Source organism: Eumetopias jubatus, unplaced genomic scaffold (genome assembly GCF_037043125.1).
Source record: "Eumetopias jubatus isolate StellerSeaLion01/CBP00866 unplaced genomic scaffold, mEumJub1_p1.0 scaffold_3, whole genome shotgun sequence".
In the NCBI taxonomy this organism is placed as follows: domain Eukaryota; kingdom Metazoa; phylum Chordata; class Mammalia; order Carnivora; family Otariidae; genus Eumetopias; species Eumetopias jubatus.
Genome location: NW_028274809.1, coordinates 193,726,636 through 193,741,520, shown reverse-complemented (window position 1 = coordinate 193,741,520; position 14,885 = coordinate 193,726,636). Strand labels below are relative to the sequence as shown.

At 58.9% G+C, this 14,885-nt stretch overlaps 1 protein-coding gene across 13 annotated transcripts in view; it reads right to left on the bottom strand.

The window, feature by feature from the left end:
* Window positions 1–14,885, bottom strand: part of MCF2L (MCF.2 cell line derived transforming sequence like) — a 134,910-nt gene that overhangs the window by 31,053 nt on the left and 88,972 nt on the right. For all 13 annotated transcript variants that reach the window (XM_088021916.1, XM_088021903.1, XM_088021909.1 and 10 more), the window contains one exon: window positions 1,562–1,652. In XM_088021916.1, the coding sequence (XP_087878042.1) occupies window positions 1,562–1,652 (91 nt within the window). The remainder of the gene's footprint in view (window positions 1–1,561; window positions 1,653–14,885) is intronic.

Sequence of the window (14,885 nt, the reverse complement as noted above, 5' to 3'; positions counted from 1 at the left end):
CCAGTGGTTCTTACAATTTAATTCTTAATTTAGCCTGCCATGTGATGTCACATGCAAACTGATTTTAAAATTTAAAACAATGAAATGGACACATTGGCTGTTAACTGCTGATGGCATATCAAAGTTCTTTGTAAGCTTCGCAGGATTTTAAAACAAAAGCTAATTTTATAACAAGTCTACTTCTTTTGAAACATTTCAAAGTGTTTTGTTTCAGATAAATGATGGCACAGGAAGTGTGTAGGTGTGGGGATGAAGAAGGGACACGCATGTGGGGCGTGGGGACGCAGAGCCGAACACACGTGTGGGGGGTGGGGATGCGGAGCCGGACACGCGTGTGGGGGGTGGGGACGCGGAGTGGGAGACGTGAGTGGGGGGTTGGGGTGAGGAGCGGGACACGCGTGTGGGGGGTGGGGACGCGGAGCCGGACACGCGTGTGGGGGGTGGGGACGCAGAGCCGGACACGCGTGTGGGGGGTGGGGACGCGGAGCGGGAGACGCACTGGGTGGTGCAGGGAGATACTTTTTCAGAAAGACAAAGGTGGGACCCATCAGCCCAGGGCCAGGTTTGCACCGAACCGATGCAGGTGTAAGACTGCAGACGCCAAGCCTCTGATTGCTGTTAGGACGGATGGCGAGGCGATCTGCGGGGGAGGAAGCGCTTCCCGTTCCACCCGGAGCCGAAGCACAGCCACCTCTCAGAGGTCAGCAACCAAAGACGGTTTGAACGCAAGACCCAGAGCAAGAGGTTAGGAGGATTTTACTCCATCGGGGGTTAGGTGTTTAAGACATGCTTGGGAGCAGGAGAGCTGTCCCGGCCAGTGAGCCCGGCCACAGTTGCTCCGGGTCCCCCTGCTGCCGTGAGTGAGCGTGGGTGACGTGCTCCACATGGAGCTCGTGGGCAGGGCAGAAGCTGCTGACTTAACTCTTCCCTCCCGAATTGTCACTGCAGGCTAAAAACAGCCACACAGGATCCGCAGAGCAGCTGCCCTTCTGCGCATGAAAGGCGGCCTTGGGGGTCCCTGGCTGCGGGCACGGGTACCAAGGAAGGTCGAGGTGTCTGGGTTGTTGGAGAACTAAAGGGTAAACAGCCCTTCTGGAAAGGAAAAAGTCAATTAGGAAAAGCTGTTCAATATAATTTCAAACTTGTAGCCTGAAGATTCTCTGTACGACATTGGACGTCCTGTTAATTCAGGACCTTGTGCTGCACTTAAGAACGAACACACGTTCGATCCTCAGCATTGCCATACTCAGTGGTCAGAACAAGCCAGCTGGTGGGACTGTTTTTAAATGATAACAAGCCTGCTAAGAGTGAACCCATTGAGAACACACACATGCACACACATGCACACACTCCAGTCGCTCCAGCAGCCCAGGGGGATGTGGGCTCCCACGTGGCCCCTGGCCCTGCCTCAGGCCACGGGGGCTGGTGCACCGTGCAGCTCGGGCCAGCAGAACACAAGCTGCCCCCAGGCAGACGGGTGGCTCGGACAGAAACAGTGCTGTCACCTGGCCCAGGGGACGAGCAGAGGCAGGTGTCACAGAGCCCGGGCACCAACACTTACTGCTATTCGCAGGATTGATGCCTTCACCGAGGTCCATTTGTCCTGCCTTCGGTCAATGACCAGGATGAATCCAATGCCAGCATCTTGTAAGCTGAAACGGGGAGAGAGATCTGCAGTTAGCATGTGTAGCAGGCTCAACGGGCTTTCGTGTAAGCTCTGAGAAAGCCTTACACTCCTATAATCCTGGGGCGGCTTCCGCCCTGCACGGTGAAACGCATGCCAAATAAGCATCTGAGCCGACTGCAGCATTTCCATGAGCCTTGCCCAGGCAATTTCCACAATGTGCTCTTATCTAAAGACGGACAGATAACCTCCTGTGTGCTGCTCACACTCCCAGCCCCACACCAGCCATCTCATGGAGCAAAGACTCTGGCAGACCCCCTTCCCGGAGCTCAGTCACCAATCATGGTGCTTTCTGGGTTGACCAGCTGGCTAAACCCTCCAAAACAAGTTTTATGATCCATACGTCACATCAGTCCTGGCATCTGAGGTCCCCCTGTGTGTCCATGTTATAAAATCGCTCTTGATGGCATTGCTACACTTTTGGGAGAAAATCCGCGAGGCGTCCACAGGCTCACAGCATCTGTTGGAAACGGGAGACAAGAAATGGCTGCTTGCAACAGCAACATCTGTGGTCAAGAGAATGCCGAGTCGCTGTGCAATAACAACTCCGTCCTGCCTCAGCCCAGGGCACGGGCCTGGGTCACAGTGGAGAGTGGGGAGGTCCGCTTCCGTCGGGTAACTCCGCATCCAAGCCAATTGTGCAGTGCCAGCCGCTGCCGCTGCCAGCCAGTCCCTGCGGAGGGAAGAAGGGCACGCCCGAGGCACCGACTTGAATTGCTAATTTCCAGATCTGGGAACAAAGTGAGGAAGCCACTCTGGGTTTAAATGAAAATCAGAATTACACGGAGCAAGTGTAAATGATGCAGTCCGGAAATGCTCTGTGGGCTGCACTCATTACATAACAAAGCCAGGGCTGTCCACGTGTCCTTCTGCCTCAGGTTTCAGGGGGCGATGGCAGGGGCGCTGCTGGCTCTTGGTGCTCCCCCTGTTCCAGCTGTTTACACCAGTCGGGTTCAGTCAGGGCAAAGGCCTTCCAGATGAATGCACACACAGGCACCAGCTTTCATCCGGAGTAGGCTTTCTGCATGGACACACAGCGAGAAGCCACCATCCCGCTCCACAGCCGTGTGGGCCCACAGAGGACTGTCTTCGGAGCTGCTTTAGCTCTTTGGCACTGAAGGTCTGTTTGTCACTTGAGCTTCAGTGCCGGGAGTGGGGACTCCACGGCAGCCACGCTCCCCACAACCTGCCTGACAACCTTCCTGGGTCGGGCTGGGCGGGCCAGCAAGGAAGCTGCGAGGCGAGGGAAACCCTGGTTCCCGGGCTCTGTGCTGGGCCGGCTGCAGGAGTTCAGAGAGCTCCGGACCCCTGCAGGGGCGCGCTCCAACCTGGGCGGGCCGTGGGAGTCTGGGGGTCCGCTGCGGGGGCGCGCTCCGTCCTGGGCCGGCCATGGGAGTCCGGGGGTCCGTTGTGGGGGCACGCTCTGTCCTGGGCCAATCTCAGGAGTCTGGGGGTCCGCTGCGGGGGTGCGCTCCGTCCTGGGCTGGCCCTGGGAGTCCGGGGGTCCGCTGTGGGGGCACGCTCTGTCCTGGGCCAATCACGGGAATCTGGGGGTCTGCTGCGGGGGCACGCTCTGTCCTGGGCCAATCACGGGAGGCCGGGGGACCATGACAGGGAGGAGAGGAGAGAGCATCTCTGGGCGAGCTCTGTCCACAACAGGTGCTCTGCTGAGACTTCCCTTCCCAATCAACCAGTCACACCCTCCTTGGAGGGGTTCGCAGGGCCTCAGAAGCCCTGAGTGGACACTGTCACCTGGGTTCTCACCCCTCCTGATGCGGGAGAGCAGAGGGCTGAGAGACACGCGTTTCCACTGTGCACACTACCAACCTCCAGACCAACAGAATCCACCCCATTCTCCAGGAGAGGCACTGCCAAGGGGGCGGTTCCTCAAGGCACCATGGATCATCTCAATTTCCATTCCTCCAAAAATAGGCACCAGACAGTGTCCCCGTCTTGGGGCTGCTGGGAGGGAAATGGGCCGATCCTGTAAACCCACCAAGTGCTTGGTTACTGTGGATTCTCACTCTCATTGCCCGACTCCGTGTCTCCCCTTCTCGCTGAAACGGAGCTTTGATCCTGGTGGGGACTCCCTGTCGTGGACAGGCAGGTTCCCTTTGCCATTCCTCATGAGACCTCACAACGCCATACCTCATTTGAGCTTCCAAACCCAGAACATTCTCTCTTGAGGCCCAAACACACCCATTTTCTGCTGCAGAGCCCGCCATGCTGGGCCCCATGCCCTCAGCGGAGTGTTCCCGTTTATGCAAATACACCGCCACGGGCAGGCGCCAGGGCCTCAGCCCCTCTCCCATTTTCCCTTCCGCACCGCGTTGTTGTAATCAGAAGACCAGCCTCACAAACAAACACTGATCAGAATGCAGGAAAAAACCCGTCATCAACAGCCCAAGTCAAAAAAATAAATAAATAAAATTAAAAGTGAAATACAAGGGGGTGGTGGTGCCTGGGTGGCTCAGTCAGTTAAGTGTCTGACTCTTGGTTTCAGCTCAGGTCTTGATTTCAGGTTCGTGTTGGGCTCCATGCTGGGTGTAGACCTACTCAGAATATACATACGTACATATATATACACACATACAAAGGAATTGAACATTAACTTGTCTCCCAGGCCAGGCCAGGACCCTCTTTCTAGGAGAGGAATTTCTTGTGCTTTGGGGTTGCCAAGGGCAGATCTACTTCTTTCAATCCTCATGACGGCCCCATGAGGTAGGGACCACTATCTCTCCAGCCCAGAGTCGAGGAATGGAGGCTCAGAGAGGTTGAGTCACTTGCCCAAAGTCTCACAGCAGATGAGCACAGATGGGGTGAATCCCGTGGTCTGGCTCTGGGCGCTCTCAGTCCCCTGCAAGCTGCTTCCCAGGCCAAGTCCACCCTGTGGACTAGAGCAGCCCCCTTCCCAGCCTCCCGTCCCCAGGCAGCCTCCTACACGGGGCCAGGCAGAAGCCCTCCTCCTCAGGGTCCCTGCACCCCTCCTGGGTGTCGGGGGACGTGCTGAGGGAGAGCTGACCCCAGAAGCAGACAGGGAGGCTGCCCACATGCCAGGACCCAGGACACCCCTCCTGCATACCCATCTTGTCTGCCACCACATTGGGGACACTGACCCACAGGTGCACAGACTTAAGGAGCTGAGCCATCTTCAGGATGTGGAGACCTTTCTAGCCTTGCACGCACCCGCACAACTGCTGTCCCCGAGCAAAGCCGCGGTCTGTGCCCCCGGCAGCCGGGGCCAGCAGCACCACCCCCACCTCATGGAGGAACGTCCGCTGTGTCCACCGGGGGAAAGGACCCCAAGGGGAGCCCTGCTTCTGGCCCCCAGCCGCGGGTCTCTGAGCTCGTATGTCCAGGGGACAGGGCCGCTTATGCTTGGATCTCTAAGAAGCCGCCCCCAGGGACCCCGGTGCTGCAGGCTCGGGCTGGTGGTGCTGAAGGGAGGGGCAGTGGGGGAGACTGGCAGCCTCTGGGGCTCCTAGTATGCAGGACACACACGGCCCAGACGGCTGCCTCCCACCCCAAAACAGCTGGCTTGGAGGGGCCGCCTTGGCCACAGCCCAGCAGCTGAGTGAGGCTGATGAGCTCACTTTTGGCACAGAGCTCAAGTGAACTCTGTTTCTGGGATTCAGCCACACTGGTACCCTCTCTAATATCTGGGTGGCCTTGGTGGCCCAGGCCCACAGCCCGTCACGTGGGTGCAACCTCCCCATCCCCCAGCGGGAGCAGGGAGCAGCCCGAGAACAGTCTGGAAGCAGGGGCTGGGCGGTCCCCTGACAGTGAGGTCTGCGGTCAGCTGCACCCCATAGTCCGGCTCCTGGCCAAGCTGCATCTCATTCTCCAGACCCGGCAGGGGAGTGGGGGACTTGCCTGTTTATGCCAGTTCATCACAGAGCCGGGGCCAGTGGAGTCGCAAACACAAACCAGGACTGTGGGGCGAGAAAGCATCGGCAGAGAGCAGCCGTGTTAGGGACAACCGAGGGACGGAGCCAGGGCACCCCTATGGGCCACAGCGTGCTGCTTCTAAAACTGCAGTGTGCACACGGGACTCCCAGGGCTGGCGAATATGCAGACCCGGGCTCAGGACGCCTCAGTGGGGCCACCTTTCTAACGAGCTCCCAACGCCGCTGCTGCTGGTCCAGAGGCACACCTGCGTGGCCAGTCCTGCAGATGAGCCCTGAGGGCTTTCTGTGGCGCAGAGATGCCACCCCTGACCCGAGCTTCTGTCCCAGGAGAGCCCAGAGGAGGTCCGGACACAAGGGGGGGATGCGGGGGGGTTGCTAGACCTGGGGCCTGGGCGGGGTCAGCAGGCAAAGTGAGGACAAAGGAGGGGTGGTGAGCAGCCTGAGACTCAGCTGCCCCCCGACTCACGGTGAGGTGACGTCGGGATGGAGTGGAGTAGGGGGGCCCAAAGACACAGCAGGGAGGTGTGGGGGCAGTGGGCATCATGCTGGTGGGAGGGGGTAGAGGGGAGCCCTCAGGTGGGTGGTGGCAGGGGTGCACACTGGGGACGTCTGGAGGAGAAGCCCTTAGGAAGAAGTCTCAGGGTACCAGGAGGGTACTGCCTCTCCAGGTCCGAGATAGCTGGCGGGGCACAGCTTCCGGGAGCAGCAGGGGGGCCGGGCGGGGTCCCCATCAGTGCCCCTCCTGCCCCGTGCCGGTCCCCTTCCTCTGGGTGGCTTCCACAGGGCAGCAGGGTTCTCGGGGGGCAGCTTCCCATGCATGGTTTGGGGCATGTGGGGTGCCCACTACAGACACCCACAAAAGTCCATCACCAGGATTAAGAATGTGTTCTGACCAATGGTGCCCTCCTGTGGCCGGAAGTGAGTGCTGCCTGCGACCCAGGCGGGCCCAGGGTGCCCCACCAGCAACATGGGGACAGGCCAACTTCACAGGCTGCGCTAGTGGGCAAGTCCAGGAGCCGCTCTGCTCCCCCCACTCTCTCCTCCCTGGGCACGGCCACGGGGTCCCAGCTGCCCTCCGGGACGGGGTGTTTGGGAATCTTCCCTGCCCAGCTGTCTGAGGGGTCAGATCCGGTTTCTAAAAGCCAGGATGATGGGGCTGGTCCTAAGAAAGTCCTGCTTCACGGCAAATCCGTCAATGCCAGAACGCCTGTTTCCCCGTGCGCTCAGGACAGAGTTCCAAGCACTGGAGGGAGTGGAGCCTGAAAATGTCCCCAGGATTCATGGGAGGCTGTGGGCTGCACCTGCTTCCCCACGGGGTACTCCGCATGCTTCCTGAGCCCTGGCCCCACTGGGAGAGCCCTCGCTGCTGCCCCAGCCGGAGTGCCGTCCGAGGGTGCTTGACCCAGTTGTTTGATGTTAGAGGATATGGAGGGCGCAGTGGGCTTGGTCCACACCGCCTCCTTCCCTGGGTGGACAAGTGTGTTCTCGGGAAGACAGACGGTACTAAGCCGATGGTGACGGACAAACCACGGGCTCATTTTTCAGCCTTTCTTTTAAATTGGGAATCCGTGACCCCACTGCTTGGAAGGACTGAGACAGGGTCACATGACTCTCTCACTGGGCAGACCCAGAGGAGGGCCTTGCCGGGGCTCCGTAGCTGGCCTGGGGTACACCAGGAAGGACCCCTGTGGCCCCAAGCTGCCTCTGTCCTTGTGTGCGTGGGGGAAAGTGTTTGGTCACATGTCATCTCTGGTGGCCGCTACGGGTCCCTGGCTGCCCAGCCTCCTGGAACCTGTGCTCTGAGAGCCTTATCCACTGACGCTGACCAACCACGCCCCCCACACGGGTGGCTCCTGCCGGTCTCGTGCCTTGCCTGACCCCCAACCTGCTCTCAGCACATGGTATGAACAGGGCTCGGTGACAGCGTCAGCCCCCCGCGTGCCCAGCCACGGGGGCCTCGGGTTCACCTCTGCCCAGCACTGAAATCAGGGGCCACCGCTCCCCCTGCCACATTCTTCCAGCCCACTGAGGGCAGCACCCCTGTGCTCCTGAGCCCAGTGCCAAAGACCCAAGTCTGCTGACCTGCACCAGTCCCCCGCCTGCCAGGGGTCTTTCCCCCAGTCCCACGTCTGCACTCACGCACCATCCATCGCCCTTGCCAGCCCCACCGGCTTGCAACTTTCTTTCCACCAGCAGCAAAACTGTCTCCTTAATTGTGGCTACAAATCCCTTTAAAGAAGTTAAACTTTGTTACCATTGCCTCCAAAAGATTGAATATGCAGATGGACACAGGTGTCTATAAAGATAGCACTCTGACCCACGACCTGCAGCAAACAGCCCAGAAAACCAGCCCACTGTGTCAGCCACAGACCAGACAGCCGGGCTGCCGTCGAGAAGTCACCCCTGCAGGAAGGTGATTCCAGCAGCAATCCTGGAAACCAGACACCCCCGGCCCCCCGGGGCCACCTGCCCCTGATGTTCTGAGTCCTGGGACCAACCAGAGAAAGCCCAGGGTGCTTCCCTGACCCATCCCACGGGACCTGCTTCTGGTTAGCTGCCCGGTGTCCCGGCTGGCGCCCACGTCACCCCCTGAGCCGTCTCCGGCTGGTGCCCATGTCAGCCGCCCCCCACCAGCTGTCCCTGTGCCACCCTGAGGTCTCCCCGCCCCACCTGCCCGGGTCTCTGCCACACGCACGTGACCGTGGCCTGGCCGACGGCCTGCTGCAGGGAGCTCTGAGTCCACAGCCCCTGCTGTTCTCACTTGGTGGACTTCGCGTGTCTCCACCCCTCTAATGCAGAAGAATAGATGCACCTGCATCAATCAATGCCTCCAGCAGGGGACTGTGTTCATCTGGGCCCCAGGGTCAAGGTGCCCACAGGTGAGCACTGGGGCACTCAGCTTCCTGTGCCTGGTGAAGCCGTGGTCTCCCCACCTTGGAGCGGAGGGCTCCCGAGGCCCCAGAGTGTCATCCCAGCCCTGCACCCTCGAGTCTGCTGGGGGTGCAACAGCTGCTCCCCGGGGCAGGACCCCAGGCCTCAGGGTGGATGCGGTCTGAGGGTCCCCCACTGCTAAGTCAGGTCCGTATCTCTGAGCGATGTTTTCTGGAATGCAAACACCTACAGGTCACAGCAAGCCGGGAGGCCTCACAGTCTGAGTGCATGGAAAGAGAAGGTGAAGAGTTTAAGGAGAGACGGCAGCCAGGTGGGGTGTTTCTGAGCACCCACAGCTCCTGCTTGGCCCGGGGCTCACGGCTACACTGGACGCCTCCCCAGCATCAGGGCTGGGGTGACCGTGAGCATGTCGGAGCCACCCCCAGGAGGCCGGCTCAGCCTGGCACCAGCGCGGCAGGAGACAAGGCCAGGGGCGGGGGGCAGGCCCCTGGCAGGAGGCAGGGTCACAGGCTGGTACGTGACCCAGACCGTCCCTGGCTCGGGGCAGGACAGCTGTCAGGGGCAGCATGGCTCTCCGTGGCAGGGCCCTGGGTCCCTGAGGGCTGGGCCAGCCTAGGCAGGTGTCTGGGAATGGGCGGAGCGGCGGACGCCAGGCCTCGGGCAGGAGCCGCCCCTCCCAGGCCCCATGGGACGGAGGCAAGGCCCCCCTCCCTCCCTCTCTCTCTCTCTCTCTCTCTCTCCCCCCCCACGGTCAGACACTGGTCCACGGACATTAGCAGATGTCGAAGAGACCTTGTCTTCCTCTGTAAGGAAATGTCGTGGGCGCCTTCTCTGCCCGTGTGACTCACGGGCCCAGGTCTGAACACCGAGCACATGAACGGTCCTCTGAGCTGTCCATCATGAACTTCCGGGCTGTTTCTTCTCTCTTCTTAGGATTCAGAAACTTGCCCTGTTAGGATACCGTTTCTGTGCCTTGTTTATCTAACACCTGTCAGTGTTTCATCCCAGTGAAAACAGCAAAAGATCTCCAAGCGCCTTTTAAAAACTCTCCAGCACGCAGTAACCCTTCTGTTCTGAGTCACACGGGATTCCGTCAGGGCTGCCGAGGCTCAGGTGCTCACGGCGTCAGCCGCAGGTGTGCGGGCGCTGGTCACGAAGCACTGACATCACCTCGCCTTCACAGCCAAAGGATGGCCCGTTAAAAAAACTCCACAGAATTTCTCTGAAGACCCTGAAATCTTTTTTTTTTAAGATTTTATTTATTTATTTGACAGGGAGAGACACAGCGAGAGAGGGAACACAAGCAGGGCGAGCGGGAGAGGGAGAAGCAGGCTCCCCACTGAGCAGGGAGCCCGATGCGGGGCTCGATCCCAGGACCCTGGGGTCATGACCTGAGCCAAAGGCAGACGCCTAACGACTGAGCCACTCAGGTGCCCGAAACCTTGCTTTTTTATGTTCTTTATATTCTACCTCCCCGCTCCATGTCAATTAGTATTTTTTTTTTTTTACAAAAATGAACACAGAAAACCCAAACTACGATATCCAGGTGAATCACCCTGAATGTACCTGGAATTTAACTCGTGACGTGGGGAGGGAGCAGAATGTGCACAGATCGCCAGAAGCTCAGCCGTCCTGGTTACGTGACCTGCACAGCACGCGAGGAAGCTGAGCATCTTATCTATTTTCAAAGGCCAATTTCTAACCCAGCTCGGAAACATGGCTTCCTCCGCCAACCGAAGCACAGCTCGGCAGTGCAGTCCGTCCATGCGGGGGCGCGAGTCACAGGCGGAGCTGGTGGACAAGCCACAGAAGGACACACACCGTAGGATCCTGCTTCCGCGAGGCTCCTGGAGCGTCAGATTCACGGTGTTGGGAACGGGACGGTATCACTTCAGGGAAAGAGAAGGTTCCGGAGACGTGTTGCACAACAATGCGAACATACTTGGTACTACTGACCTGTGCACTTAGAGATGGTTATGATGGTAAGTTGTATGTTATGAATATCTTACCATCATTTTTTTAAATGCTGTCAAAAAAAAATCCTAAGAACCACATAAATCCCTTAAATACGTTTAAAAAAGGGGAGGTGCATACTATCAGCCAGGTCTTTGCAATCATGGAATGACCTGCTCCCCAGGGCCATATAGGCACCACCCTGGGAAGTCAGACCCATGCAGAGAACCTTCTGGAATCTCATTACCGGCCTCAGGCTCATGCTGCAGGTCTGGATCGCAGTGGTCCAGGACCTGGCCCCTCTTCCGTCTGATGCTGCTTGCAGCCCGGACCTTAGCTGGTTCCTGCCTCCGTGTCTGCCTCACATGTCTCCTCTCCACCTGCGGCTGAAGCCCGGGCATCACGTGTCCCCTGTGCCACCTCCAGCCCCGCGGGACAGACGTGCTGCGGGATGACAGCGGCAAAGGAAAGGCTTCCCGACCCGCAGCCCGTACCTCAGTGTGGCTCCCTCACAGCAGAATGTCCTTATTTCCAAGTGGGGCAAGAGCTGTGGTCTCTGCTCTTGAGCAGGGAGTCAGGGTACTAATCTCTTGCCCTTTTCTTCATAAATCAGGGCACGGCCGCTGGCGACCTGATGCCCCCCCCATCATGGACGGAGCTGTCCACATCTGAGCTGCCCAGCATGGCCACTCGTGAACGGAAATACGGGGAGCATGACTGCCTCCTGAATTTCCCCATTCAGTTAGTTTTCAATTTTTAAGTTAAATGGCCACACATGGCTAGCGGCTATCACACCGGATGACGGTGACCGAGAAGGTTTGTGGCAACAAAGGAAGAGAGGATTGCAGGTGACGGGCAGCCTCTGGCCCCGGCCAGGAGCTCACAGCCAGGAGGACAGAGAGACAGGGCCCGCGAGGGGGAGGCCAGCCCATGGGCAGTGGCCACTGACCTCCCAGAGCTTCAGACCACGTGGGACGACGGGCTGAGCACAGTCATGGACAGCAAAAGCGTTTTCCTTGCCAGTCACAGGGCTGGGGGGGAAGGACCTTCTGACACAGTGTCTGAGAGGTGTGGCACATGGGTCACCCTCAAGGCATTCCATCTCAGAACCCAAAACCAGCTACACCAGGGACAAGGCTATTCGTTCCTGAGGGATCTGAAGGGAGCTGGGAGCACAGGTGAAGTTGAGATGGGCTGGGCAGGTTTGATGTGATGAGCTGTTAACAGCACAGGCTCCCAGGGGCTGCCGGGAAGGGTCCCCGACGTGACTCGCTCTGGATAGGAGCCTGGCGCACCTGTGCCTCCCAGCGTGGGAGAAGCACATGCACCTGGATGGAACAAGGTCTCGACAGCACCCAAACTCTTAACTACGTGGGGGAAGGAGGCCGGCAGTCAGTGGGAGCTTTCACTTCTCACGTGCACAGTGTGAATTATTGAGTACATTCTTACACGTGCATTTTCTGTCTTTACATTCAGACGTCATAGCCGATTCAATTGGAAATCACATTGGCAGCAAGAAGTAAGGTGCTTCCAAAGGCACCCGCTTCTCCCTTCATTACAGTCCACGCACACTCTGTGTGTGCACGCATGTCTGTGTACTTGCATGTTTGTGCACACACGTGTGTGGGGCTCTATGTGCCCATCATGGAGGCCAGCTGAGGGACCGGATCTCTATCTCCCTAGCAGCTAGGTGATTTGAACCAGGTTCAAGGAAAGTCAACCTCGTTATCAGCTTCAGTTAACTCCAGAAGCTCCTGAATTATGATTTAATTGTGCTGAGGAAAGACTGTGGAGGAAGGTTATCTTCCAAACCCTGGAGGGGAGGGGTGCATGCAGCCTCCACGGCCCAGCACGGGGGGCTCCTGCAGGGTTCCTGTGTGGAGCTGCAAGTCCAGGGCTGCTAAACTGCTTTTTCAAAGAAAAGTCGGAAATTTATCTCAATGTTGGCAACTCTATGCACGTGTGGCTCTGAACAACTATGCACGTGTGTGCGTGTGCATGTGTGAACGTGCATATGCACATGCCTATGTGAAGTAGCCTCCCACGACCCCATTTGTGGGGATGGACGGGATCACACTGAGTTTGGAAACCACTCCTGTCACAGTGCGGATGGAGCAAGACCAGCTCCACCATCAGGTGAGAGGAAAGAAGGAGATGGACTGGGGGCATGCTTGGAGGGAGGGGGGGTGGAACTGCAGGAGGGGGAGGGGGTCCAGGGTCTGGAACGCAGGAGCGGGGGCATTGAGGGTCTGGAATGCAGGGGGGGAAGGGGGTCCATGTTCTGGAATGCAGGGGGGGGTCCATATTCTGGAATGCAGGGGGGAGGGGGTCCATGTTCTGGAATGCAGGGGGGAAGGGGGTCCATGTTCTGGAATGCAGGGGGGAGGGGGTCCATGTTCTGGAATGCAGGGGGGAGGGGGTCCATGTTCTGGAATGCAGGGGGGAGGGGGTCCCTGTTCTGGAATGCAGGGGGGAGGGGGTCCATGTTCTGGAATGCAGGGGGGAGGGGGTCCATGTTCTGGAATGCAGGGGGGAGGGGGTCCCTGTTCTGGAATGCAGGGGGGAGGGGTCCCTGTTCTGGAATGCAGGGGGGGAGGGGGTCCATGTTCTGGAATGCAGGGGGGAGGGGGTCCATGTTCTGGAATGCAGGGGGGAGGGGGTCCATGTTCTGGAATGCAGGAGGGGGAGGGGGTCCAGGGTGTGGAATGCGGGAGGGGAAGGGGGTCCAGGTTTAGAACCACAGGAGTGGAGGGGCCAAGGGGTTCAGGGACTGGAGCCTGGGGTATCTGTGCCCCTGGACGGGCTCTGTAATCCCTGTCCCGGTTTGCTTAGTAATGGACTCAGAGGCAGCGCACAAAGAACAGGGTTAGATGTAAGAGAAATCAGATTGTTGATACTTTTCTTTGTTTTTATGGAGTAATTTCCATCAGCATAAGTATGTCATGAGTTCTCTCATCTTAAAAGAGAACCTGGTCCTCATCCGTCTCTCCAGCTGCCTGGTCCGTTTCTTTGCTCCCCTAGTCTCCGAGTCTGCTCCACCAGTTTTTGTTAATTTTACTCCAGTCAACATTTCGCCCCCAACCCTCCACCAAGACTGTTCTTGCCAGGGCCCCAGCTGTCTGTTGTCCTGAGACTCGCGCTGAGTTCCTGGCTTTCATGCTATCTCCCCGCGAGCCGACCATATGTGCAGGGCTGCAGCAGGGACACCCGGGAGGGAGGGGACCCTAAGCAGCCACAGGCCCCACGCGGGTGGTCACCCCAGCCAGGACACCTGGGGTCTCCCCCCCTTGCCCCCACCCCACCCCTGGGGGCCTCACCCCCCAAATGCCCATGACTCCCAAACCTACAGGTTGCTGGGACCGAGCTCCGATCCCTGGCTCACATGTGGCCCTGGCCTCCCCCCTGCTCCTTCCCTTCTCGGGTGACCGCTCCCCACAAACCCTGGGGCCATCTGCACTGCTGCCTCCTAGTGGGGACACCATGCCCTGCCCGGAGACTGCAGCCCCTCCCACAATGCAACTTTGCCCCATTTCACTGGGCAAAGGGGGGGGCCCTGAAGGCCGCGGCTGGGGTACCCGCCACTCCCCCCATGACCGGGCCCCTCACCTCCCTTCTCTCTCGTTCTTCCCTTTCCAAACTCCACACCCCTGTGCATAACCTACTTCATTTCCTGAGAACGTAAGTAGCAGGACTTTATTTTGTTCACTGTTGGGTCCAAGTGTGTCCAGAACCTGGACATTTCTCGCGGACAGTGACGGGGTGACCGGCCCAGGGTGCCTGTCTCTGACTTCCTCTCCGCTGTGCGCAGGTCAGAGATGGCACCCTGGGCAAGGCCGGGCGACGGTGCTGAGTGAGCCGCACGAGGAACGGCCAGCGTCCTAGGGATCTGGATGGCGAGACCCGGCCCTCAGGCCAGGCGAGAGCTCCCAGGGTCGCCGGCTGAGCGGCCACCACACTGCTGGACACCGGCTGACTGCCGCCCGCCCAATCCCAGCACTGTCCCACGTTCCCTTGACTGAGGTTTTCGGAAGACCACTGAGGCGCTTCCCACGTACATGCGGGGGATGCACGCAGTCAAAGCCCGCCATGGTGCGATGCCGGGTTTCAACCATAACTACCAGTCAGCGCCGGGGCTGAACTCGGGCCATTTGCATTAACGATGAGGACGACTGACGTAGCACACGGTACATTATTTTCAAAGATGAAATTGAAGCTGGGTTTAAAAACTGTGACTTATTGTGAAGCAGCCGATGTGCGAGTTCTGCCATGAGAAAGCCCACGCCAGGCAGGCTGTTGTGCTACCCTTCCACCAGGAGGCCGCGCCGGCCCGGCAGCCCCAGCCTGCCCAGTGAGGGGCTCCGGCCTGCCTTCTCGAAGGGGCCCCGCCCATCTCCTGACCCTGCAAGGGAGGTCAGGACAGAGATCTGCGCAAGGGAGGCGGTGGGCGC